The 26,083-nt window shown below is 38.9% G+C and overlaps 1 protein-coding gene across 1 annotated transcript in view; it reads left to right on the top strand.

Moving 5' to 3' along the window:
- Positions 1 to 306: 306 nt before the first annotated feature.
- The window catches only part of LOC145995249 (uncharacterized), a 251,399-nt gene continuing 225,622 nt past the window's right edge, over positions 307 to 26,083 (top strand). Inside the window, exon 1 of the mRNA XM_083131816.1 lies at positions 307 to 542. Coding sequence (XP_082987942.1) covers positions 390 to 542 — 153 coding nt within the window. The 5' untranslated portion in view covers positions 307 to 389. The remainder of the gene's footprint in view (positions 543 to 26,083) is intronic.

Below are 26,083 nucleotides of genomic sequence, written 5' to 3'. Positions count from 1 at the left end.
AAATGAATGTATGGTAGTAGGCAACATATGTTATCGCATTTGTTATACTATTTGTTTCGAATAAAGAAACTGAAACACAAAAATAAATATTTCATATATAAATGCAATTTTGTTGAACAACTTGCACAATATTTTGAGTGTCAACCTTACGTAAATTATATTTTCTTTTGTAATACATATCATTTTTCCATTGCAGCAAAATTGAATTCTTCAGTACCTATTCACCGTGCCTGGACTGCGCTAAGGTCATAGAGCAGTATCTATGTGCCAGAAATAGAAATGATACTAACGTGAAGCTGAAACTAAGATTCAGTGCATTGTATACGACCTATGTCGAGGATTCGAAAGAAGCACTGAGGATATTGCAAACTCGCAAACGTGACATAGACATGTCAACTATCTCAAAAAATGACTGGGATGTTTTAGAAAGGAAAGTGACAGGTTTGAAAAAGGAGCAAGTAGATTACGTTTCACGTGGATGGTGGGATTTGATTAAGTATGAGGAGTTTCGAGATATTGTCCAGAGGGAGAAAGAGTATTTTGTAAGTATATTCTAAAATTTATCTTTAAGCATACACAAATTCAAATATTTTTTATATTTGTTTATTAACATTTGACATTAGATTGAGGCTTGCCTCATTGAAAGATTGGTTAGCAATTTGTATTTTGTATTGTTACAGCTCCTGAACATCCAGTTAGTGCAGAAAACTGCATGCTTCTGCGCTTTGTGTCGGTTCCATTTCATGATGAAATTCTCTAGAACCGCTGGTGACAGTCGTTGTCCAAGGTACTTGATATTTATGTTTGTAATGTTGTTAAACGGGGGTTTCGTTACCTGGTCTTGCATTTTTCCTCGCAACATTTATATGAATGCGAAAATTCCTACAATTATTAGTATTCTACAGTTTCCAGTCCAGATTGTTATGAAGAGTGCCCAAATTAGTAGTTATCGTGACCAAGTTAAAGTATGCTTATCACACTATGTGTGATCATTAGTATTGACGGCGATTAAGGGGGGGCAGTTCTGAGGCCTACACATATCTTTGCTAGAAACATACACTTAATAATTGTAAAATGCCATGCAGCAATGGGTTATTTTCCAATAAATGATACTAGTGAAGGCAATATTTTAATATGTCATACTTTTAATTCATCTGTAACTCAGGAGTTGTAAAAAAGAGAAACAGAAAATATATATTTCTGTAGTTAACAATATGTAAGAAGATATCGTATTAATAGAAAGTCGTTGACATGTACGTTCTTCTATTCAAGGTCGGGTCCAATGTTGCTCATTCTGTGTCTAAAGGCCTTTTCTACTCTTACGGCGGCCGATCCTATGCTGGAAAGGGAAGTGGGGAGAGGGGAAGCTACCAATCCAGCGCGATAAGAAACGTAACAGCCAGTAGAACGAGGTTCATGTAGTATTTCCTACCGCAGCGTCGTAACTCTTGGCGCCACTCTCGCCGACACTTTATTGAATCGCAGTCCATTATTGACAATATTGTGTGCTGAACCAACACTACTGTATTATCCAAAATGGAGGCTATTTCCTTCACAGTAATACGCCTGTTTTCATTCACAAACTCTTCTACTGCGGCGATGTTTTCGTTTGTCACAACGCGGTGTGCCTGGCCCTGTCGCGGAACGTCCTACGCAGAACTCTCTACACCACTCGTACACTTGCTGCAGGGACACACACGAATCACCATACTTCGCTTTCATCCTGCGATGAATATCAAGTGGTTTAACACAAGAAACGCATCACATATCGCTGCTCTAACGCAGTGCTTGTCGACGATGGGGCGGCAATCCTTTCACTGACGCTGCTTCTTTCTTCACTTCAGTGTTGCAGCATCATGTTGCCAACTGATGGTCATTCTTTTAACTACAAGGATAACTCCTGCCAACTTACAAATCAATCTTACAATTTTCGGAATTTTATTGCACTTTTTTATTTGAATCACTCTCGTGTCAAAGCATTCCAGTAACCTCCGCCCCATTGGCTCATCAGCCAACTCGCGATCTCGACACCAGAAAATCAATTTCGAGTCCTGACGTCAGCTAGGTTGCTTGTGAGCGCTCCTTATAATTTTTTCTAACCATCATTAGTACTCGGTTTCGCGATTACACAGAATTTTTGGAATAGTGACGAAAGAAAAATCCGTATCGAAGATCAAACTTACTTTACTTACGTATTTTACTTGTTTTCTTTAAATATAAATATAAAAATTATTCCCTATTCTTATAGCTCTTCTTCAATCTTACGGCGGCCGCCCTATATGCTGGTAAGGAAAGTGGGGAGCGGGGAAGCGACCTATCCAGCGCGATAAGAAACTCAGAAGCCTGTAGAACGAGGTGCGCGTAGTACTTCCTTCCGCCATGTCGTATCTCTCGGCGCAACCTTCCAAATGAATGTCCCAAGAACAGTAAATGGAAAGTACAATATGTGAAACATGGAATTTTTCACAGTAAGAATGCATCTACAGGGTGCTCGGAAATTCCCCTTACAAGCTTCTAGGGCAAGTAGAGGGGACTGAGTAGACAATATTTGGAATAGGAACCCATGTTCGGAAACGTACCGTTTCTGTGCTACAACCATGACAATGTGTCGGATGTGCCTGTGTTGGTATGCAACCGGGTAGGCAGTACATGACGTCAAAAGATCACCTGATGGCACGTGACGTCTACAAATTGTTGCTTTCCACTGTCGACACAGGTGTTGATCAATGAATACAGTAGTACGTTTCTTTTTTGTTCCCTTGGCATTGTTACCAAATAAATTTGTTTGTATTATGGACTGAGTCACACGTCATTCACTTCTGTACCTTACGTAACACCTCATTTGACATGGTTGTAATAAATGATTACACTTTAGGTCATCAGGTGATCTTCTGACGTCATGTACTGCCTACCCGATTGCATACCAACACAGGTACATCCTATACATTGTCATGGTTGTAGCACGGAAACGGTACGTTTCCGGACATGGGTTCCTATTCCAAATATTGTCTACTCAGTCCCCTCTACTAGCCCTAGGAGTTTGTAAGGGGAATTTCCGAGCACCCTGTATTTTTGACATACGTTGTCTCTGTCTTTAGACAATGAAACAATTATGAGAGAAAAGCAGATGCATTTTGTTCTTCAGGTGTTGAGGAAGGAACAGACTGACTGGAGAAAAGAGAATGTAGTGTTATTGTTAGAGTGTTGGATAGCATACAGAACTTTCATCCGCGAGACCTAGGTTCGATCCCGATCGTGGTCATTTTTTTTTCTTCTTTTATATCAGTGAAGAAGTGTGTAATATCGATTTCCAGTCATTTTAACGAGAGGCCGCGGTGGCTCAGTCGGTAACGCGTCTGACTACCATGCTAAAGGTCCCGGGTTCGATCCCCGGCCGGTTCAAATCCGGGAACTTTTCTAACGGTGGAAGCGGCCCCGGCGCCAACCCAGCGTCGAATAACATGGGTACCTGGGGGAAACCCTGGGGGGTAAAGGCGGTCAGGGGCGTGATGCTGATCACATCACCCCCACTCACGACCGGATCAAGAAAGTGTGGGGCGTTACCCCCACACCCCCTATACGCCTGCATGGCGTGGTGCTATGCACAGGGGAGCACTTTACTTTTTTTTTTTTTTTTTTAGGATCTTATAATCTGTCGCTTCATTCTTCTCATAGGTCCTCTATCACAGGTGGATATAGAGGTTCTCTAGTAACGAAGCGATCGAGAAGGTCCTGTAGCTACGATTATCTACTCACTTCCACCTGTCTGGTTTATTTGCTTTGCCTGCTCAAACCATCGAATGAAAGACCATGAATCATACGAAAACACACACGCAAGGGGGAACATAATATCTCTGAAACATGCCTCACATTGAAGGTCACAGGCTCGAGTTCTGGCTTTTGTGCGTGGGCGTTTACTTTTGTGTATCTCTTCAGCATATTCGTCTAAACAGCATTCATCAGCACCGTCGCGATTTGCCTAAGGAGGAACCAAAGTGAATAAAAAAAAGGAAATGAAAGAGAAACCTCCCCATCCACGTTACGTCATATTGTGGGAATTACCAACAGTAGCAATACCAGACTGGAAAGAAATATTACATTTATGATAGATTGTTAGACGGACAGACAGACATGGGGAAAGATAGAGAATCAAACTTGAGGACATAAACATCACAATACATTACACTCCTTGAAAAACACTTTGCTTTCAGTCGGTTACTTGCGAGGGCCTATCGTGTTCTCTAGTTGGTGTGTTGGTTATCGTATCAGACTATCATGCGGTCAACTTCAGTTCGATTCCAGCGTAAGGTTACATATTTTTTTTTGTAAATACTATCCCATTTCATACATAGTTTATTTTCCAAAAGGTTTGAAATGTATGGCACTCCGTGTGTGAGTAATATAAAAATTACAAAGATGAATAATGCCAAGCAGGTGCATTGTTCCAAAACACGTGAATTAATCCCACGTTAAAAAGGTTTTTCTCTAAGTGCTGGAACAGTACAATTATTTATTAACAAAGAACTTACAACCACAATTGAGACCCTTCCTAGTTGTCGGTGCTAACATTAAGGCGAGAACGTTATTCTTAGTGCTTATACTACCTCAACAATTACACTAACTACATGATTTCAACTACACTAACTTTTACTATCCACGATAATTCCTTACCTCTTCGTTCTTCAACATCGTAACTGTTCGGTCGTGCTGTCTGAGGCCAGGAAGTTTGATGATATGAGTGATGTTTAGGTAAATAATTGTAGTTACTGATTAATTCTGTTTGTTTCTAATAATAACATCTACAATCTGCGCACGTCTTGACTTTACAATTTGGACCAGGCTTTTTTCCTTCCCATCTGTAAATTACTCTCATGGTGCGAGCATTCATCGAGTGGGTCACTTGTAAATATCTATCTATATATAAAACTAGGAGAGTGAGACGTGAATGACGGAACACCTTAAAATACATCTGCCGATGTTCCTCACAACTTACTCATTTAATTTCAATGGTTTTCTTCTTGATAATATTAACGGTGTGTTTTATCACACAACAACTTTCAATTTTAGCACTTGTAAATATCGAGGCTTAGCAGCAACTGTCCTCCTCCGTGGCCATGCTGTCTAAGGCACCATGGTTCAGTCTCCGGGAATTTTCGGCCTGTGTATAGGGCCGGTGGCAACCCACCATCGTGAGGAAATTGGGGAGCTCCATGTGAGTGAGCGTAATCCGGTCGCGAAGTCCTACAACGGCTGGGGGTTGGTCGGGCCGACCACCCGTCCCCCTAGTCTGGCTGCAGATCTTAACACCCCCCTGGTGGCCCGCGTGGGAGTGAGGCCAGCAGTCGGTAGGTAAGCCAGGGCCCAATATTGGTCTGTAGCGCTATAGGTTTCTAGCAGCAACTTAAAAATCTCAATTTCAAGTAGTCTCGAATAAGAGTCACGTTCTCTGAACGAGTAATAGTTTCAATTCATATTTTCTTATTGGCACGCAAACAATAACAAAGTTTCAGGCTGCAATTGGTGTGACGAGAATAAGATACATTATGTAGAACCCATTTGGTAATAAAAAATATTTTGGAGACAAGGAGAATCTAACCTAGGATTTCCGCTTGCAAAGCTGATGCTTATCCAACTTGGACACAAGCCGCGTTGCGATAAACTTGCTTTTCGAGTAGTTTGTCTTTATTGTTTCATTTTAGCGGTTCACCTGTAAACGTACAAATTCTCTTCTCACTGATTATATGCATTTGCAGCTAATATGCTTCATTTCATGGTGTATCTTTAATGTGCACGCGTTGTTCACAGAATAAAAGTAAAAGTTGTGTGTTAAGTTTAAGGATATATATATATATATATATATATATATATATATATATATATTAAAATATTAACCATTCTATTTTTGTGCTCCATTTTATTTTACGAAACCAACGTGTACGTGTAAAAAAAGGAAAGTCCGACAATTTTTATTTTTAAAAAATTCCACTTACTGTTAAATGAGAGGACAAGCATTGGCTTATTGTTAATAGCCTGGATGACTGAAAAGGGGGGGGGGTACCTCATCTCATGTGCCTCCCTGACTGTGACAAACCCTTCTTGCTTTCGGATTTATATTATTTTTCCCATCGCATATTCAGTGCCGAATTTGCTATTCTGTTTACCAAAGGGGATGAGGAAGGAGTTTATATATTCTTCAAGCCTTCCCCCGGGCTAGGATAACACTTTTTCCGATTTTTTTTTTTTTTTTTGCATCATTTTCAGGAATTACAACAGCACTTTTTCCACCTCGCACATTCTATTTGCGTTTTTTATTATTTTATTTTCGTTATTTAGTGTTGCTTTTCTTTCATTTTTGGCTACTCGCAACGATAAAGGGAGACTCAAAAAAATCACCCATGCTCAGGCCAAATTCGAACCTGTGACACTCGCATTCTAACGCATTGAGATAACCACTTCGTCACGAACATCAAATATCCTTTTCTTTTTAAATATATTTTTCACATTTACATTAATTTGATTGCAGACGTGGACAGTCCAGTTAATTAATATTTACGCTTCAATCTTTCAGTTATCCCTTTTCTTTGAGGCTGAGAGACACAAAATTCCCTGCATGTGGTAGAAATGTTTGATAGTAAGCAACACTGCCGGCTGGTGCTACTTTCCGAACCTTTACTTCGGCTTTACCGCCAGACACGATCACCTACGAAGCTGGACCAACTCAAACGAGTGTGCCAGTTTCTCTGAACGGAAGTGTAGCAATGCTCTACTTACCGACACGAATGTAAGGCTATTTGATAATACACACCGATTTGATTTAAATGGAAATATTCATTCTAACATGCTATTTGAACATCTCGCAATTTCAAATTTAATTCTTTCAAATATCTCCATTTCGCAAATTTTTTTTATGCCATGAAACTTTATACTTCAAGCAAAAATATCTATTTTATTAACATATGGAAATGAACTTCTGTACATAATCCTACACTTGATGCCCAGAATCACTTTTTAACGTTACTACTTGTGTTGTGCATACTGTTTAATTAGAACAAAACTTACTTTGCTTTTCCAATTAATATAATTTATTGATTGAAAATCAATCGGCAAATGTAACTTCATCGAGTAACTCACTTGTTGTTTTTTTGAATCTGTGCAGCAAGGCCGCGCATAACAGTAGGGCAGAAGAGAAAATGAGGGGGAGGAGCAAAACAGTGCGGTGCAAGCGGCTGGTAGCTGAAACTACGTTTTCCCCTCCATGCCCTCACTTTCCCTCGGACGCCTTCATTGATTGGACCCTCTCGAATTAATATTTGCTCATATTTTTTTTCATTCTCTTGCTCCAGAGATTCCCGGGACATATTGTAAGCAACATTATTTGTATACGAAAATCAGTACCACGACAGATTACACGGCATCTACACTCTGTCCCGAGAATCTTTGGAGCGAGTGAACGAAAGCAAGTCTCTGCGCAAGTAGTGACTCGAGAGGTCTCGGCCAATTAACTCATGAGAGGGGAAGTGAGTGCGGCTACCGGCCATTTGTAGAAGCACGCACTGCTTCGTTCCGCCAACTCGCAGTCTCCCCTTCTCTACCGATATGCGTGACCTTGCTCCACAGATTCCCGGAACAGAGTATACGTTGTCATCCGCCTCGGGAACCATAGTTTTCGATCGTTTACCACATTAGCCCACTTGTAGACGCCGTATTTTTGTTCTTATTTTATACATTATTCCAACCTCTTTTGATTAATAAAACCATGAGGAAAGATGAAAGGGCACATACAAAGAACACCCATGCTGATATTGGGGCTCTAACCGGATCCTTTGTTAGGAAGTTCGTGAGTCGATGAACTAACCTAGAGAAGTAGAAAAGTCGCATAAAATTCCAAAATTAGAAATAACTGTTGGATGAATTACAATGTCAGAAATAGACAGTCGTCAAAAAGAAAGTGTCTCAGCAATGCTCATTATGTTTATTCACTGCGTTGTGTTAGACGATAATGCCTTTACTTCCGTTTATGAATTCTCTAGTAAAATTATGTTTTTCTCTTTTTAATAACATTTAGAATAAATATTGTGTAGGTCAAACCCACTCTCCAAATAATAATGTTTAATTTCAGGAATATCCTTGTTGGCCAAAGAGAGGAACACACCGTGTATGTATCTTTTGTTTGAAATATCAGGAAGATGTCAAAAATCATTACTGTGAGCCACCTTCCGAAACAGATCTGACCGCTTTTGTCTCAGTTGACCAGAAAATTGCTTTCGTCAATGCAGTGTGCATAGAGGATGGACGAATCTTGAATTACCTGCTCGAACTTCCAGTCAAGAAAAGGGAAGAAATTTTCTACTCAGATTCCTTTCGCAAAGCTTGGAGTTGGTATTGTGAAACAGACGGTCCTTTACTTGAATTTCCCAAACCGAGAGGAAAAAAGAAAGAAATTATTACTTTATTCATGTATTCGGATGCTATTTTGCGTCAATTGACTGAAATTCTGGACAAAGAGGCTATTATTGTACGTCAATTGCGTGAAATTCTTCACAAAGAAATAAAACGGGGCAGCTGGAGATCAGTAATTGAAGAATTCTTAGATTTGATGAATAATTACATGAAAGTAGAGAATAAAGATTCCAAGCTTACTTCACAGTCTAGCAGCAGCAGTACTAGTACATCAGACCAAGAAAATGCAGCAAACGATTCTGAACCAGAAATCAAGAAGCAAAAAACACAACCTTGAAGCAAGAGCAAAACCCTCTCTTATTTTCACGGATTTTACAATCCATTTCACAAGAATTTCCACCAAATTTGAATCCTAGAAAATATCTATTTGTGTGTGTATTACAATACTAATTGACATATAACATTATCCATCAAAAATGTATTTAGATATTTAATTACTTAAAACTTATTGTAACCTGAATCATAAACGTGCATACGGCGGGGGGCAAAGGGCGGCAGTTGCCCCTCCTAATACTCTCACTTAAAAAATTAGTGTAGAGAAATCTTATTACCGTTATTAAACAATATTATTCTCTTTAAAAAAGATAGTATTTTCAAGCCGACGGAAGTTCCAAGCAACTACAGAGGATTTATTTCCTATGTAATTGGACTCTCACTTCCTTCTCCAGCAAATTACTTGTTATTAAGACTAACCCACTTTATTCGTAACCTAGTTACTAGTTGTGTTATACCCATGTGGTTCCTTTCTTTTCTATTTCTTTAATCATAGGTGGAATCTCAACCGAATATAAAATTCTGGTTACTAGATCAGATGCACAACTACTACTCGTAATTGACAATGGAAAATCTTTTGTTCCTATTTTCTGGTGACGCTGTGAACCTGAAAGAGTGTTTTCATGAAATGACACCTGATATGTATGTCTTCAGTCTGTGTGCGTGACATCATTAAAACCATCCACTTCGTTAACCTATCGATCTGCGACATTTTCCGACGTGTTGAATAGAAATAGAAAGTTTGTAGAAATAAAGCAGAGACAAATTTCAAGTACAGTCACCGGTAATAAAGATGGGACATTTAAATCTTGAAATACTGGCTTCCTTACAATACGTTATGTGTGTTGCCTAACTCTAAGGCGATAGAAGAACACTCTATTGAAAAGTTTCTGTGCAACACACATAAAAGCCAGTATTTCAAATGTATTGCTAGTGAATACGTTTTTATAATTGAGACTGGACCTACAGTATAAAGTAGATGGAAACCACTTGGTAACCCACGGGATGTATACATACAGGGTGGGTCAAAAGTCGCAATACACCTAAATAAAAGAAGCCACTGTGGGAGTAGGTGTCAGTGAGTGTTGGATAGGCGTGTTGGGGGTGGGGGAAAACTTTATGATGAGGTTGATCTTGACGGCCGCCATCTTGAAGTCCGCCATCTTGGATTCAACTTCATTTTTTTAAATGGGAAGGGGGTCGTATGACACATAATTTTAGGCTAGAATTTCGTCAGGAATTAAATGGTGTTGTCCATTTTGACGTATCTTTATTCGTGTAGGAGTTACAATGGTTTCTTTTTTCAAGTTTTGAAAAGTGGTACACTTTACATGATGTGTTTGATGTGGCCTCCTTCATGCTGGACAGTCATTTCCATTCTCTTCTGCCACTCCGTATGCACACGTAACGGGACATCTGGTGTAATAGCCGCACATGCATCAATGATCCGCTGTTCCAGGTGGCGAAGATCATTGATTTTGACCGCATACACCATGGCTTTGAGGTGGCCCCATAGGTAAAAGTCCAGGGGATTGAGATCGGGGGATCTTGCAGGCCACTCCACTGGACCTCGACGGCCAATCCAGCGCTGTGGAAACTGTTCGTTGAGTAATCCACGTACCTCCAGACCGTAGTGAAGTGGTGCCCCGTCGTGCTGAAACCATAAGGGGAAGTCACCATCCTCCGTCGCTACGGATGGGAACACCAGCTCCTCCAACATCTTTTTGTAGCTGTCGGCATTCAAATTGTTGTGGATGAACACAGGACCAATGACCCGTGTTCCCCAGATCCCGCACCACACCATGACTTTGGTATGTCCAACCATCTTGGATGGATCAGTCCAATGTGGGTTACTGTCTGACCAATAACGCAGGTTCTGCTTGTTAACCTCCCCGTTAACGTAAAAGTTAGCTTCGTCCGTAAAGAGCACATTCTGGGCGAACTGTGGGTTATCTGCAAGCTGTGCTGTTGCCCATTCCGCAAACTGAAGCCGGCGGTCAGGATCGTCTTCAGAAAGGTGGTGTAATAACTGCAGCTTGAATGGATGAAAATGATGTGTCTTCAAGATCCGGCGTATGGAGCATCTGCCAACACCAGTCACATGAGACATGCTACGCACACTCCTTGTGGGACTGAGGGCGAAGCTACCTAACACGGCGATGGTTGTCGCCTCATCTGTTGATGAACGTGGCCTCCCAGACAGTGGCGTATCTTTCACACTCCCTGTGGCAGTGAAGCGGGACAGCAGTGATGCAACTGTGGCGTGGGAAATTGGATGTCGGTCTGGATGGCGAGCATTGAAATCGGCTGCAATGGTGCGAGAACTTCTTTCCCCTGATATTAGGATGATCTCAACCCGTTCAGCGTCGCTTAGTTTCATGTTGTCCTGTCAACCTGCAACGAAGAGAAAACCTTTGTAACTCCTACACGAATAAAGATACGTCAAAATGGACAACACCATTTAATTCCTGACAAAATTCTAGCCTAAAATTATGTGTCACACGACCCCCTTCCCATTTAAAAAAATGAAGTTGAATCCAAGATGGCGGACTTCAAGATGGCGGCCGTCAAGATCAACCTCATCATAAAGTTTTCCCCCACCCCCAACACGCATATCCAACACTCACTGACACCTATCCCCACAGTGGCTTCTTTTATTTAGGTGTATTGCAACTTTTGACCCACCCTGTATTTTGTATTCAGCTGATTTCGAGTTCTGCTACGGCTTTCAAAATTTCGTTGTGCTTGGACTTTTATCTTTGAGAACTTAAAGAAATAAAAGGAGGCATGTAATGTTAATTGCATATTATTCTAACATGCCTAGCATTATTCTAACATGCCTAGCCTTACAATGCAGATTACAATGGCTTTAGAATGCAATATTACTTTGATTCAATGTTGGTAAATAGCCTACTGACTTAACAATAGTAAAATTTTATTCAGATTCCTAGTGAGATGTGATTAATATGTTGGATACAGCCCACGAAACTTTAACATTTTCTCAGAAATAATAGGGGTAAAGAAAGTGGATCTAGGATAAATTACTTTCGCCCATATTTTCTAGTTTTTCAGACCGGGCCTTTTCTTTCTATTGGGTTCCTTTATTTGTTCTCAGAGCGGTGAATAAATACTGAAAAGTCAGTCCCCCCCACTCAGCATCAAACGCCATATTCTAATACACTCTGTCTCGGGAATCTGTGGAGCAACGCTGCGCATAAAGGTAGATTGATTGATTGCTTTATTTTACTTCGCTTTTTGTGCCACCTTTGACTAATTTACGAAGATGGTGATGAGTGATGATATTACGAAATTGATGAATGGACACTCAAAAACATCCATGCCCAGGCCGGGATTCGAACCCAGAACCCCTGACGTCGTAGCGCGATGTGCTAACCACTCCCTCACGTGGGCCGGCACATAAAGGTAGAGAAGGGAGGAGCAAAGCAGTGTGTGCTACTGATAACAGGTGGTAGCGGCAGCTGCGTGTTCCTCTTTCATCACTTTCTCTCTCTCTCTCTCTCTCTCTCTCTCTCTCTCTCTCTCTCTCTCTCTCTCTCTCGCGTTCATTCATCGAACCTTCTCGAGTCACTACTTGGGCAGAGATTTGTTTTCGTACACTTGAAATTAAATATTAAGTTCAACAGCCTAGATGCAAGCACATAAAGCGAAACAATATAATATAAATGCAGTCTGTTAAGAAAGATCAAAATGCAGAAAGAAAACATGCCTAATGTTCGAGTCTTTCCCGTAAAATGTTGAGTGCGTGTGTGTGTGTGTGTTGCCTCTTCATTTTTAGCATTAACCGACTTTCTGCCCCATAAATTTCCTTCCCGAAAATTCACATTTTGTTCTCAGTTTTTCATCTGTTTGTATTGCAGTTTGAAAACTCCTTACCTTAGGAGTCTCGTTGCACGACAAATCTGTTCTCATAGAAGTAACATGTAAATTCACTGAATATTTATCCGAAATAAACTTTCGAGAAAGCAGTCCATCATTTCATGGCTGGGTGTAAGGGGTGACCCTTTGTGACCACACCCAAATGTTAGTCTCTCTTCCAAGTAATACACCCTGGGCTGTATTTTGCATACTGGCGTCTGAACTCTCAGCCGGTATAAGCCTCTGCGGAGCTTTGTGTTATGTCCGTGTGATCGTCCCTTCATCTATTTCATCTTATCATCATTCATCCTCATCCATTAGCCAAAGTGGAAGAAAAGCGAAGTAGAATAAAAGAAACAATCAAGCAGTATACTCTGCTGCGAAGGCTGGTACCTGCAGTCGCTCCCCCACCCCTCAAGGCAATCCCGTTCCCTCTCACGTGTTCATTGGTGGAGCTGTCTCGCGTCACTACTTGCGCAGAGACTTGATTTCTTTCGCGTGCTCCAGAGATAACCGAGACAGAGTATAGTTACTTTATCTTCAGTGTTCTTGTTCATTGTTTGTATTGGTTATTGTTTAAAACATTTGTTGTTATCTTTAAGTGTTTTCAGCACAATAATCCTCTAGCGCTTTGCAAATATATATTTAATTATTTTTTCTTTCTTTTCCTTTTGCAAGAATATCGGTTGCGTAGTAATGCAATTGATTGATTGTGGAGAATTGATTCATTGATTTGGTTAATTTTACTTCGTATTTCTGAAACTTTTGGCTAATCTTTCAGATGACGATGAGATGATATGATGAAATAATTGATTAAGGGACACTCACACAGAACACCCATACCAAACCGGTATTCGAACACGTGACCTCTGTTGTTGTAGCGCGGTGGGCAAACCAATGCACCACTGAGCCCGGCTTCTATTGTGGAGAAGATGAGGTAGGAAATTAGGGGCATAAGTGTGATTAACTGCTTAAGAATGATTCAAAGGGATTGAATTCTAGTTTTTTGTTGTTTTTTTAGTTTATGTTTTAAATCCACTTTATTAGTAAAATGGCTAATCGTAACAGGACCTACAGTTTAAAGTGTGATCCGAACCACTATGTGCCTACGCCGTCTACTGATTTGGTTTATTTCGTCGATATTCTTTTTTGTTCATGCAAGGAAAATACCAAACAAAGACTCCTTTACCTGCTGAAACATGAAGAAGATTTGTACGTCCAAGCTTTCCGCTTACAAACAAAAATACGTAAAAATAATACAGTTTAAAATATGGCAAAATCCATAGCTTCGTTCATTATTGCTCCGAAATTTTCACCTCTTATCTGAATATAAACGATAACATTGCTAACATAGAAAATCAGTTGCGCTCTAATAGAAATGATAAAATGAGGGTTGTACTTAAATAATTGAAGTGGTCATTGAAATAATTAAAAATATTTGTTAGAACTGCAGCAGAATGGAGGATTGCCCACTAGTCATTGACTAGATAAAATTCAGACTTCTCACCTTAATTTAAACAGAAGTATTTTATTTTTGTACTAAATGTATTATAACACCATTAAGCCTTGTTTCCATGATTATGAAAAACTAAATATGCTGACCAAGGCAGTAATTTATTTTATTAAAAACATAAACTAAACGTAACGTTTCAACCTTCTAGCAAGGTCTTCTTCAGACTCTGTATCAAGTACAAAAGTAACAAGATACAAAAACAGGGCCTTATATATACACAAACATTACTCCCTCCAGACTATTTAGAAAGTTGTTTGGAACTTTCTAGAATGTGACTTTCACTTTCACCTCAAAGGCTAAACTCAATTACTTCCATATAGAATGTGGTTGGACTTTTAATCTCATGATCTTTTCCCTTCATTTTTCTTCCTTCTCCTCTCCTCTTTCTCTCTTGTCCTTTCCACTCTTTCTAACATCTTCTTCCATTCTTTGTTTAACTTCAGTCCCCCATTCCAGTTCATTGTGTCTTCTTCACCTTTCTTCTCTATTTCCTTGGCTTCCTTCCATTTTCTCACTAGCATTCTCTTCTCCCTTCCTATCTGCTTAGCCTCATCCCACTCTATGTCATGTCCTGTATCTCTCGTGTGTTTAAATATTGCATTTCTCTCTCTCTTAAGTCGTACATCATCCCTATGTTGTTTTAACCTGTCTTTCAGCCTTTTCTTCGTTTCTCCTATGTACACACTCTGACATTCTTTACATTTCACTTCGTAGATAATCCCTTCCTCTTCCTCTTCTCTGTTTTCCTTATTCTTGTTAGCATTCCTCGCTATTCCTAAGATGCTTCTCCCTCCCTTCCTGTAAGTTTTAATTCCCGCTTTCCTAAGCACTTTGCATATCTTTTCTGTGGTCTTCCCCATACTCCTTATTCCAAACCTTCTCTCTTTTTCTTTCTCTTCCAATTCTTCCCTGCCCGTTTTCTTCCTTCTTCTGTTTATGTCCAGTCTATCCTGCTCCTCATAGCCATTCTTTTCCAGCTGTTTCCATAGGCTATTTATTTTGCCTTCTTTTTCACATTCTTTCATGCATATTTTCTTGATTCTGTCCTCCATATTCCTTATAAAATTTATTTTTGTCACCTCACTTACATCACTTCTTTTGTGGCAGAATACCCCTGCTGCACACTTCTTCTGATGCCAAGCGGTTTCAATTTCTTGTCCTCTATTCCTTTTCATCAATATATCTAGAAAGCTTAACCTGTTTTCTTCTTCTATTTCAAGTTCCAATAATATCAGTCTTTCTTCATCTTGAATTTCTTTGGCAAAAATGTCAAGCTGCCTCTTCGTTCCCTTCCATATGCCAAAACAGTCATCCACATATCTGCAAAACAGAATTATTTTGTCACCTCCCTTTTCTATCACTTTCTTTTCCCATTCATTCATAACCAATTCAGCCAATGCTGGGCTTAGACTGGAACCTATATTTAGTCCTTCACTCATTAACATTATTTTATCTCCCATTATACTGTAACCGTTATTCCAAATGGTTTCCAGCGCCTTGACTACCCTTTCACTATCCCATTCTCCTATAATTTCTTGTCCCATTCTCTTTTTAATAATGTCCAAAACGTGTCCCCTCTTGATGCTCGGGAACATACTTTTCACGTCTAAGCTAAACATTGTCGTTTTCATCTCATTTAACTTAAGTCCTTTTATGAGGTCTACTACTTGTTCACTGTTCTTAACTGCTCTGCTTTCTTGCTGTGTTACTAACACGTCAATAACTTTCTTAACTTTATTTTCTAAGGGTTCCAAAATATTATTTCTGCAGTTCATTACTGGTCTTAACTTTATCTCCTCTTTGTGTATCTTTGGAAAACCTTTCAAACTTGGTAGTCTTCCTGTATCCTTTATGCATTTCTTGAATCCACTCCTCCTACAGTCTTTTATGATTCTTTCTTTTATAGTTTGTTCCCCTCCTGTTCCACAAATCTCCTCATATCCATTTTCTTTTAGGTCTTCAAACTTCCTCTCGTACCATTCTCTTTCAATCACCACAATTGCCCCTCCTTTATCTGCCTGCTCTATCACCACATCTTTTCTTTTCTTGATTTTCTTCATCCCTTCCCTTTCTTTTTGACTCAAATTATCTACTTTTCCTTGTTTTCCCATTTCATTCTTCAGTATGGCTGCTGTTCTTCTTCTAATCTTGTCTCTTTCTGGTTCTTCTTTTATATGGAGCACTGCTTCTTCAATATCATATATAACTTCCTCATAATCTACATTTCTTTCTTTAACTTTAAAACCTCTACCTAGTTTTAAAAAAGCTTCCTCTTCATTTGTTAGGTCTACATTCCCTATTACCACAACTCTTCTTCTGGTATTCTCTTCTTCTTCCTCTTCTCCTCTTTCTGAACTGGAATGGGGGACTGAAGTTAAACAAAGAATGGAAGAAGATGTTAGAAAGAGTGGAAAGGACAAGAGAGAAAGAGGAGAGGAGAAGGAAGAAAAATGAAGGGAAAAGATCATGAGATTAAAAGTCCAACCACATTCTATATGGAAGTAATTGAGTTTAGCCTTTGAGGTGAAAGTGAAAGTCACATTCTAGAAAGTTCCAAACAACTTTCTAAATAGTCTGGAGGGAGTAATGTTTGTGTATATATAAGGCCCTGTTTTTGTATCTTGTTACTTTTGTACTTGATACAGAGTCTGAAGAAGACCTTGCTAGAAGGTTGAAACGTTACGTTTAGTTTATGTTTTTAATAAAATAAATTACTGCCTTGGTCAGCATATTTAGTTTTTCATAAATGTATTAAAATATTGTTTCATATCAAACTTAAATCTGTATAGTCTACAGGCATAGCCTACTCTCGAAGTATGTACCTAGGTGTTATTAATTTTAAAATGATAGTAAATGCATGCATGTTTGTTTAACATTTTTGTGTTTTCACTTAATGCAAGAAATAAGTTTGTACAAGTTTGTAGCAGTCAAGTAATATACGTACTTCCGTCACTGACAATTAAATATTGTGGCAGCATCGCCATCCTATAACAACAAACATGAACAAAATCTGTTCCACCCTATTTTGAAGCATACAAATGAGTGTTGCTATATTCAGAAAGCACAATTTCCCCTTTTAGGAGTGCAAACTTTTTCTCCATTATCCAAATTTTCACTTCAACTTAGTCAATTTGAAATCACGATCATGAAACGTTATCAATTATTATTAGTAGCAGTAGATTAAGAAGTAGTAGAATTTCTACTTCTGTTGAAGAAATTCTTAATTCATAAAAATATTAACTTTGATGGATGAAAATTTTTATTCACAGAAAATTGTACTCCTGGTGAAAAAATATACAAAACATGATAAGTTTCATGCATGTAGATGGAAATGGGAAGATTGTTCTCTTGAAAAACAAAAAAAACATTAATTATGGTCCTTTTAGAGGGAATAAATTATGCAACAAAAGAAAGAAAAATGTAATTCACACTCTATTGAGCGTAAATTTCACATGTCAGCAGGATATCCTTAAATTTCCCTCCAATTTTGATATTTTTCATGAAATTTCTCTTTTCTCTTTTTCACCAAAAACATTTCTCGTTTCTCTTTTTCACCTAAAATTCTGCCTGACTTTTCATGTGCCGACGAAACTTTACCTTCATGTGACAACATTGACATAATTAGATGTAATATCCAATAAACCTATGGAAAATGTGCGCTCTTCCGTGACTTGAACACGGGTCATAGTTTAGCAGAAATCCGATGACGAGTAAGGTATCGCATTCTCATAAGATTTTTTTTTTTTTTTTTGTAAAATGCATTAGGAATCACTCACTGATGTCCCAGTTCAAAGTAACTGGCGGAGTTCTTTCTGGTGAAAAAGTAAGGAACATTATCCGAAGGGCAAAGAAATCTCTCGAACAAGGGTTTCCAACCTATGCTTTTATTCCCTTCCGGTTCGAGCATGTTGTTCCACTGAAGATTGGCAGCTGAAAGGAAGAGAAATGCAATAAATATATTTTTCTGCCAATCATATATTCCTATACAAGATAAATCGAGCTGAAGGTATACAATTCAAAGTTTTCATCAGTTCTGCACTCGTATAATCTAAGACGTAGTCTTACCTCTTATGATGTATTTGTTGCAATAAATATTGAGGAATTGAGGAACCTTTAAAGCTAATCCATTGCAATTGAACGGAATATCTTGTGCTGCCTTATTACAAGAGTTTGTATTTACTACTCATAGTGGCAGAAGTGAATTGGCACACCATATATTCATGTGTATAGCTGTAACTCGCGTGTGTATATATATTAGAAAATAAGGAGTTTCTCCATCACATATGTTTCAATGCTAGAATATGCAATTTAAGAAGTACTGTACTGTAAACCATGCCGAAAACTGAAAAGTATAAACAGTCACCACTATTCAGGATGACCAGCATGTACAAGTGGAATGCAAACAAAAATCATGAACTTGAATTCAAAATTAATATTGCAGAATATAAAAAAGTAATAATATCAATACCTGTAAATAAATCACCATCTTCAGAATTATGCACATTTTGAATTTATGCTATGTCTTTCTGTACCATAGTCTCTTAATAATAATAGACATGAATACATTGGTATATACATTTCACAAATTTTCTTCTTCTGCTTATGTTATGTTAATATTTAATAGTATTATATGGAAGTGAATTATGATTTTTCTTGTGTATAACCTAACTAAATGTGTTTTGTTATCAAATCATAACAATTGTGTGTACATAGTATATACTTGTAATTATAACCTAACTAGTGTATGTACGTGTGTGTTTTCACAATGTATTTAACTTTCCATTTACATTATATTGCCACTATGAATGTCTCTGTAGATAGAAAGTAAATAAATAAATAAATTCTGGTTACAAACAGACAAAGGTTTAGTTTGTTTTAGAAATCTTAAATATGAGACACACTATTGAGGAGTTATGGTGGAATTAAGAAAAGAGATATAAGGCTTAAACAATCTGAATGTCAACCAAAAATAGATTAGTTATTGTTCTTTACTGTAAATCATTCTGTAAAACACAGAAATCCTGACCTCAATCTCGAATTACAATTGGAGAAAGAGGTTAAAAAAAAAAATTAAAATATGTCACTGGTAACGAGCCTTGCTCATTCTCAACTCTAGCTATTGTCTACTCTTACGGCGGACGCTCTACATGCGGACAAGGGAAGTGGGGTGCGGGGAATACGCTACAGACCAACCAGACAGCAGCGGTGGCGCCGAGAGATACGACGTGGCGGGATGAAGTACTACGCGCACCTCGTTCTAAAGGCTGCTGCGTTTTTTATTGCGCTGGATTGGTCACTTCACCACTCCCCACTTTCCTTGCCAGCATGTAGAGCGCCCGCCGTAAGACTGGACAAGAGCTATAATCATTAGGGAACGGATTTTAAGGTGCAGAACCTTTCCAAAAATATAGCTGTTTCCATACCGATCGTTTGAGATATGTATTTTAGGATATGAAATCAAGTAAAATGAACACATTTATCACTTTTTTACCCCCTCTTTGATGCATCAGCACTTTTTCCTTCCTTTTCCTTCATGTTTTGTTAAGAAAAAATGGACAGAAAAATGAATGATTTTCACTCTTCTTGAGCAGCTACATAAAATTATATAGCCTCATTTTCTACAGCAGAACGAGAGCTATGAATTGGTATATATTGCATAGGATATTTTCCAGAAAGTTAGAGGAAATGCCGTATTTGTTAGTCTGGATTTACAACAAGCTTATTGGCAAAAAGCTTTGAGTGAAAATGCGAAAAAGTTGCTTATAATAATCATATTTTGGTAATATTTAGGACATAAATACATGCATATTTCTAAAGTTTTAGAACTCTGATGTAAAGGGCACTTTACTCATTTCCTAAAATGCTTAGCAGAAAGTTTACATCGTAATTTTTGTAACATTTTTAGGTTAAAATTTAAGTTTTTTGTTCAAATGCTGATAATTCTTAGGGCTTAAATGTATGAATATTTGTAAAGTTTATGCGTATTAGAAATCCGTGCTTTAGTATCTATGGGACATCGAATTCAACAAAAAAGGTTTCCTTCAGCCAGCGTCTTCTGGCTGATGTGGAAGCAGTCGGGAGCCAGGAAGGAGGTGTCGGGCATCTCCCTTCCAGACACGTCGATCTTCATCCTGAGGCTGTCGAAGGCAGCGAAGGGCTGGAACACCACGGTGAAGTCCTCCTTCTTGTCGTAACGACCGCTGTTCACCTAAAAATAGAAGTCGGTGATTTTATCTTGACATGGTCGCATACTAGATACATAAAAAATGGGATGGTTTCAGTTTTTAGTTATCCATGCTAATATTTTATTAGCAGTTTTGTTAATTGAGTAATTGAATTAGGTTATTTTACGACGACTTTTGATTAATCGCGATGATGAGGATGAGTGATGATATGATGAAATTAATAAAGGGGCACTCACAAAGAACACCCATGCCCTGGCGTCGTAGTGCGCTGTGCTAATCGCTCTGCCACGGAGGTCAGCAATGGCTGTTTTGTGTTGTTGTTATTAGTATTATCGAAGTTTCAGATAAACAATAACATATTCTTAAGCACTGTAAATCTAAATATTGAATTTTGATGTATATTAAATCTAATGTCCCTAACATTGTTCTTACTACAATCAATATGTATTTCATGAACTTCTATATTTTTAAATTGTAAGAATTATTATCGAACAAGATATATCTGTATATAGATATGCGTATATTAATGAGATAGTGAAGAGATTTTGGCTAATCGTGAAGATGATAATGACTGATGATACGATGAAATTGATGAAGGGGCATAACGAACGCTCATGTCTATACCCTGTCCAACCTAACTGTGGGGCAAGGACGCGCATAGCGTCATAGAAGCGAAGGAAATCAAGAGGACAGAGCGATGCATTACACGCTGCTGAGAAGGCTGGTAACTGCAGTCGCTTTCCTCCCTCCACGCAATTCCGTTCCTCTCACGTGTTCATTGGTGGAGCCGTCTCGCGTCACTACTTGCGCAGAGACTTGTTTGCGTTGTCTGCTCCATAGTTAGCTGGGAAAGAGTATAGGCCACGGAGGTCGGCCAATCGAAATTCAAATGGAATTCAATTGAAGTACTTCTTTTACAACTATCGAGAGAAATGTTTTTCATTAGCTATGCAATTAATTCCGTACAGAAATAAAAACTAAGACAAATTTAAATGTAGTTGTAGAAACAGTATGTTTCTTTCGTATTTCATACCTGAAAGAGGACAAGTACTCGGACCCACTCACATAAAAGAAGTATGATATATATGCACTAATGGCTGGCAGTGTCACTAACACATATTGAAATAGAACTTACCAGTTCTATTTCTGCTTTGTTGTATTCCTCCATAGCTGAGGCCATTCCTACAGGATCCATGAACGAGCAAGCGCAGAAAATTCGTTGGAACAGCATGCAGTGAATTGAAGTATGCGCTGCTGTATGCGCTGTCAGATCTGAAACAAATGCACAGCATTATATGTAGCTATATATACACACGCACGCATACATACAAGAGTAAAGCTACCTTCTGCACATTACAACATGCCGCCCGAAGGTATATGGGGGGGGGGGGGTGAAGGTAGGGCTAAACACATTCACAATCTCAGGCACTTATGGAGGTGATGTAATCAGCACCACGCTCCAGCTGCTTTTACCCCACCAGGGACTCATTCAGAGGCGGGTGAATCCCAGAGCCACTCCATGCAGGAATTTGTTGTAAAAGTACCAGTCGGACGCCATATGGATTATATCATCTCGACTCATGTGTGTGTGGGAGAGTGTTGGGTGGTGTACTGTACATACACACGAGTTTATTAAAACCACTGCAAGAAAGAAAACACGCCGGATTAAAAAAAATTCTGCAGAAAGTGATATCTTGTAATAGCAGTATACCCTCTCCCAGATAACTGTGGAGCGAGGTCGCGAATATCGTCAGAGAAACGAAGGAAATCGAATGGCCAGAGCGAATAAGTACACTGCTGGGAAGGCAGTCGCTTTCCCCCTCTCCACGCAATTCCGTTCCTCTCACGTGTTAATTGGTGGAGCCGTCTCGCGTCACTACTTGCGCAGAGACATTAACTTAGTTTTCCTGCTCCACAGTTAGCTGGGACAGAGTATAGTTACTTTTAATTGCTTACATTGTTTCTCTTATGTAACAAGAAAACGATCTTACATCACTGTAAACTATAATAATATGTTCCATTTATGTATAAAACATTATTGACAAAAAATGTAAAATAATTGTCTGTAAAATTAGACATGAAGTTTTATTTGGTTCTAGCTACGGTCACCGATCATTACACCATTTAAACTAATAATAATAATTTATTATTATTATGTGATACTGGCAAGTGTAATAAAAACATAAAATATTATCAGCAAGACATTATTTCATTCTGATTTAACGTCGCTTCTTGGCCACTTCTGGTTAATTGTAAGGATGAGTGATGACATGATGAAATTGATAGAGAGACTGACAAGGAACACCCATGTCCATGCCGGGATTCGAACCCTGAATATCTGGCGTCCTAGCGCGCTCTGCTAATCACTCCTCTACAGAAGTCGGCCAAAGACATTGCTAAATTGAAATTAAGAAAAAAATTAAATTAGTAGGAGATTATTTTTATGTGCGGATTAAGTGTTCTTCAATATTTATACCAATTGCTATAGTCATTTATATTATTTGTAGATAAGAACTATGCATTGACTTTGTATACTCTATCCCCGGAATGTGTAGAGAAAGGCTGCGCACAGCGGCTGAGAAGTGTTGGAGGAAATCGAAAGGGCAGAGCGAAGCAGTACACGCTGCTCGAAGGCTGGTAACTGCAGTCGCTTTCCCCTCCACGCAATTCCATTCCCTCTCACATGTTCATTGGCGGAACCATCTCGCGTCACTACTTGCGCAGAAACTTGTTTTCGTTCGTTTGCTCCAGAGATAGCCGGGATAGAGCATACAAGAAACCGTTCTAGATGAGAACTACCCATTGGCTTAGTAAGTAATGTTATATTAGACTAAGGACTTACTCATGACAGGAAGTAAGTTGACGAACGTCCTAGGGAGGTTCGCTTGGAGGTAATCCAAGGTCTCCATGATCCTCGTCTTGTGGCGCTGGGCTGAGTGGTTCTCCTCGATGAAGCACTTGTAGGAGCAGATGTCGTTGTGGCCGATCAGGATGGTCAGCATCTGCAGTGGAATTGGGTATTAATTGAACATCGCAGTAGGGGTGTAAGATCTTTTCTTTTTCACTACGTGTGTAAAATAAAACTTGCAACGTATCGCCTTCAACGACCTCATTTAATCTCTTTAATGAATTATTTCTTGACAATTTTTAGTTTGGTAGGGCATTGAAAAAACTATGGCCATCTATCCCAGACTTACGCTATTGGTCACTGTGCGAATTGCGCTTTTTGCTTTTGGGGAAGAGGGGGTGGTGCCCACAAAGTCACATATTTGTAATTTCATTTTGGTAAGTAGCTAGTTTCTTTTTGAATGCAAATTTGCATATAAGTTACCAGTAAGCAGTGTGGTATTTGTAGAGGGATGGGGAGGAATTCCCCTCCTCTGGATACTTGTGTCCACCTCTCTGGATAATAAACTTTATCCCTGGGGGAAATGATATTTGGGGGGAAAACACGAAATTATTGGCAATTTAGTTACTTTTTCCAAATTTGCCATTCAATTGCAACATTTTCTGTTAGACAACTGGAAGCACAGATGTGGCCTCAAGCACTGTTCTGTTCCTGGAACTGTCAAACAAGTGGCCAGGGTTGAAGACCACCTCCCCCTTCCCTTTTCTTTGTCCATGGAATCTGGCAGGAAAATGCCACCGAAATGAATGTGTATGAAGGAGGGAGGTTGCGCCACCACTGATTCTGAAATATTTTCTCGTATACAACAGATACAACGTAGTTAGTTCAGTTTTCAGCCGTGGCTTATTTAGAAAGGGGTATGCATCAACAGCAGCGTTTACCTCACATTCAGGATATTTTAGAGCATATGTCTCAAATTTATTTGAGATAAAAAGTGTTGAAGCCACAAGATGCCCTGTGAATGACAAGCGTTCACTGGCTTCCATTGTTATGATATCGCAAACTTCTAGAGATGCCGCTAGCTTCTCTGTTGCCGAGTTCGATTCACGCCGACGTTTTATATCACTTCCTTCCTCGGATGAACGTTCTCTTCCATTTCTCACGTCCGTGACTGCATTTTCGAATTTGTTTATAGCAGCATGCACTTGTACTGGGTCCGTGTTCGTTTTGGCGTACAAGTGGTCAACATACGGCATGATTTTGTGAAACAGTAATAGCCAATACATAAAGGTGTTGTTTTAAAATTGATAACATAAACCAGCTGCCTCTCGAATTGTCACACCGTCGAATTCGGCACACTGTTCTATTTTTTCAAGACATTCAATAATTTCCGTCCTGTATTCAAATATTGTGTTCACCAGCCTGCTATTGAAATTCCACCGCGTAGGAATTGCCCTGGGCAACCGCTTTGATGCAACTGATTCTAAAGCAGCAATTCTCTGAGATGACCTCGAAAAGAATGATGCAAAGCCAGCAAGATGCATGAAGAATGTCCTGACCCCACTTATATGCAGAGTAGCCTGTTGCATGGTGAGGTTTAATTGATGGGCATAGCAATGAATAAAATATGCACATTCATAATGCTTCCTAATAAGTGTTTGAACACCTGCATGTTGCCCACTCTGCTGGGTGACATTACAGCTGCACCATCGAAGCACTGGTCAATTAATTTATATGGCTTATCTTTTAAGAACTGACCTATTTCGGATAACAATATTTCTGCAATATCGTTTGCTCTGGCACGAGCAGGACTAAAAAATCCCCCGAATCGTTCATAAACTTTTCCAGATATCTCATAGCGGAAAATGAGAACAAGTTGTAGCTGTGAAGAAGAATCTGTAGTTTTATCAGCCTGAATTGCAACAAAATGAGCATTTTCTATCTGAATGCTTATTTTTTCTCTGCATACTTGCAAAATGCAGTTCAAAATTTCATTTTGAACTGTGCTTCACGTTCCCTTAAATACACTAGCATACTCAAGGTGTTATTTTAATGATGAATCAAGTTCTGCCGCAAAATTTACAAGGCCAAGAAATATTCCTCTGTTAAGTGAATCTGCAGATTTATCATGACCTCTCAATGCATACTCAAATACACCGCAAAATGTAATGCAGTCTATAATAGTTGATAGAATTTCCCTGTTCTTGTCAACCATATCATTGTGCCGTTTCACTGCTATTCGATATGATGAGTTCAGTTGTTTAGCAATGCTTAAACGACCCAGTAATGCAGATCCGTACATGCATTAATGTGCAATTTGAAAGATTCGTGGCTTTTTATCTTTTCTGACAAATGTTTCATGTTCTTTATACCTGTACGTGTCCAAGGAAAGTCGCCCCCAAACAAAATACAAGGAAAGCAAAATAAAGCGCTGCGTTTATCGCAACCACAAAGCCACACTTTTCGTTGATACCAGTCCATGTTAAAATGCCGATTTATTTGCTTTCCCTTACATGTTGTTGAATGCTGAATTGAAATATTTAGTCGATGTGGTCCTAGTAGCTTTATCTGCAGTTTCTCTTCCATTGTCAATGAATTGAAAGGCGTAGATATTAAAGTTTCTACATGATTTAATGTCATTTTAACATGGACTAGCGTCGCAAAATGTCTTCCAAAATAATGAAAAGAAATATTCTATATTCACCAAGCATCCACTAATATCAATAATTAACTAGGAAGATGATGAAGCGTTAAGTTCGGTTACAAAACTTTACATTGGCCATGTACCCCCAAAATAGTTCGTTTATACTTACGAAGATAATCTGCATGTCAAGTTGTCTGGAAAACAGACACAATCACACAAATAAATACACACGTACAGTAACTATAAACTCTTTCACTCGCGAAAAACCAATTATTTCATAAGCG

The sequence above is a fragment of the Lepisma saccharinum genome, chromosome 11 (genome assembly GCF_977018435.1).
Source record: "Lepisma saccharinum chromosome 11, izLepSacc3.1, whole genome shotgun sequence".
NCBI classification, from domain to species: Eukaryota; Metazoa; Arthropoda; class Insecta; order Zygentoma; family Lepismatidae; genus Lepisma; species Lepisma saccharinum.
Note: the sequence above shows the minus strand (reverse complement) of the source record. Positions and strands in the feature narration are given on the sequence as shown.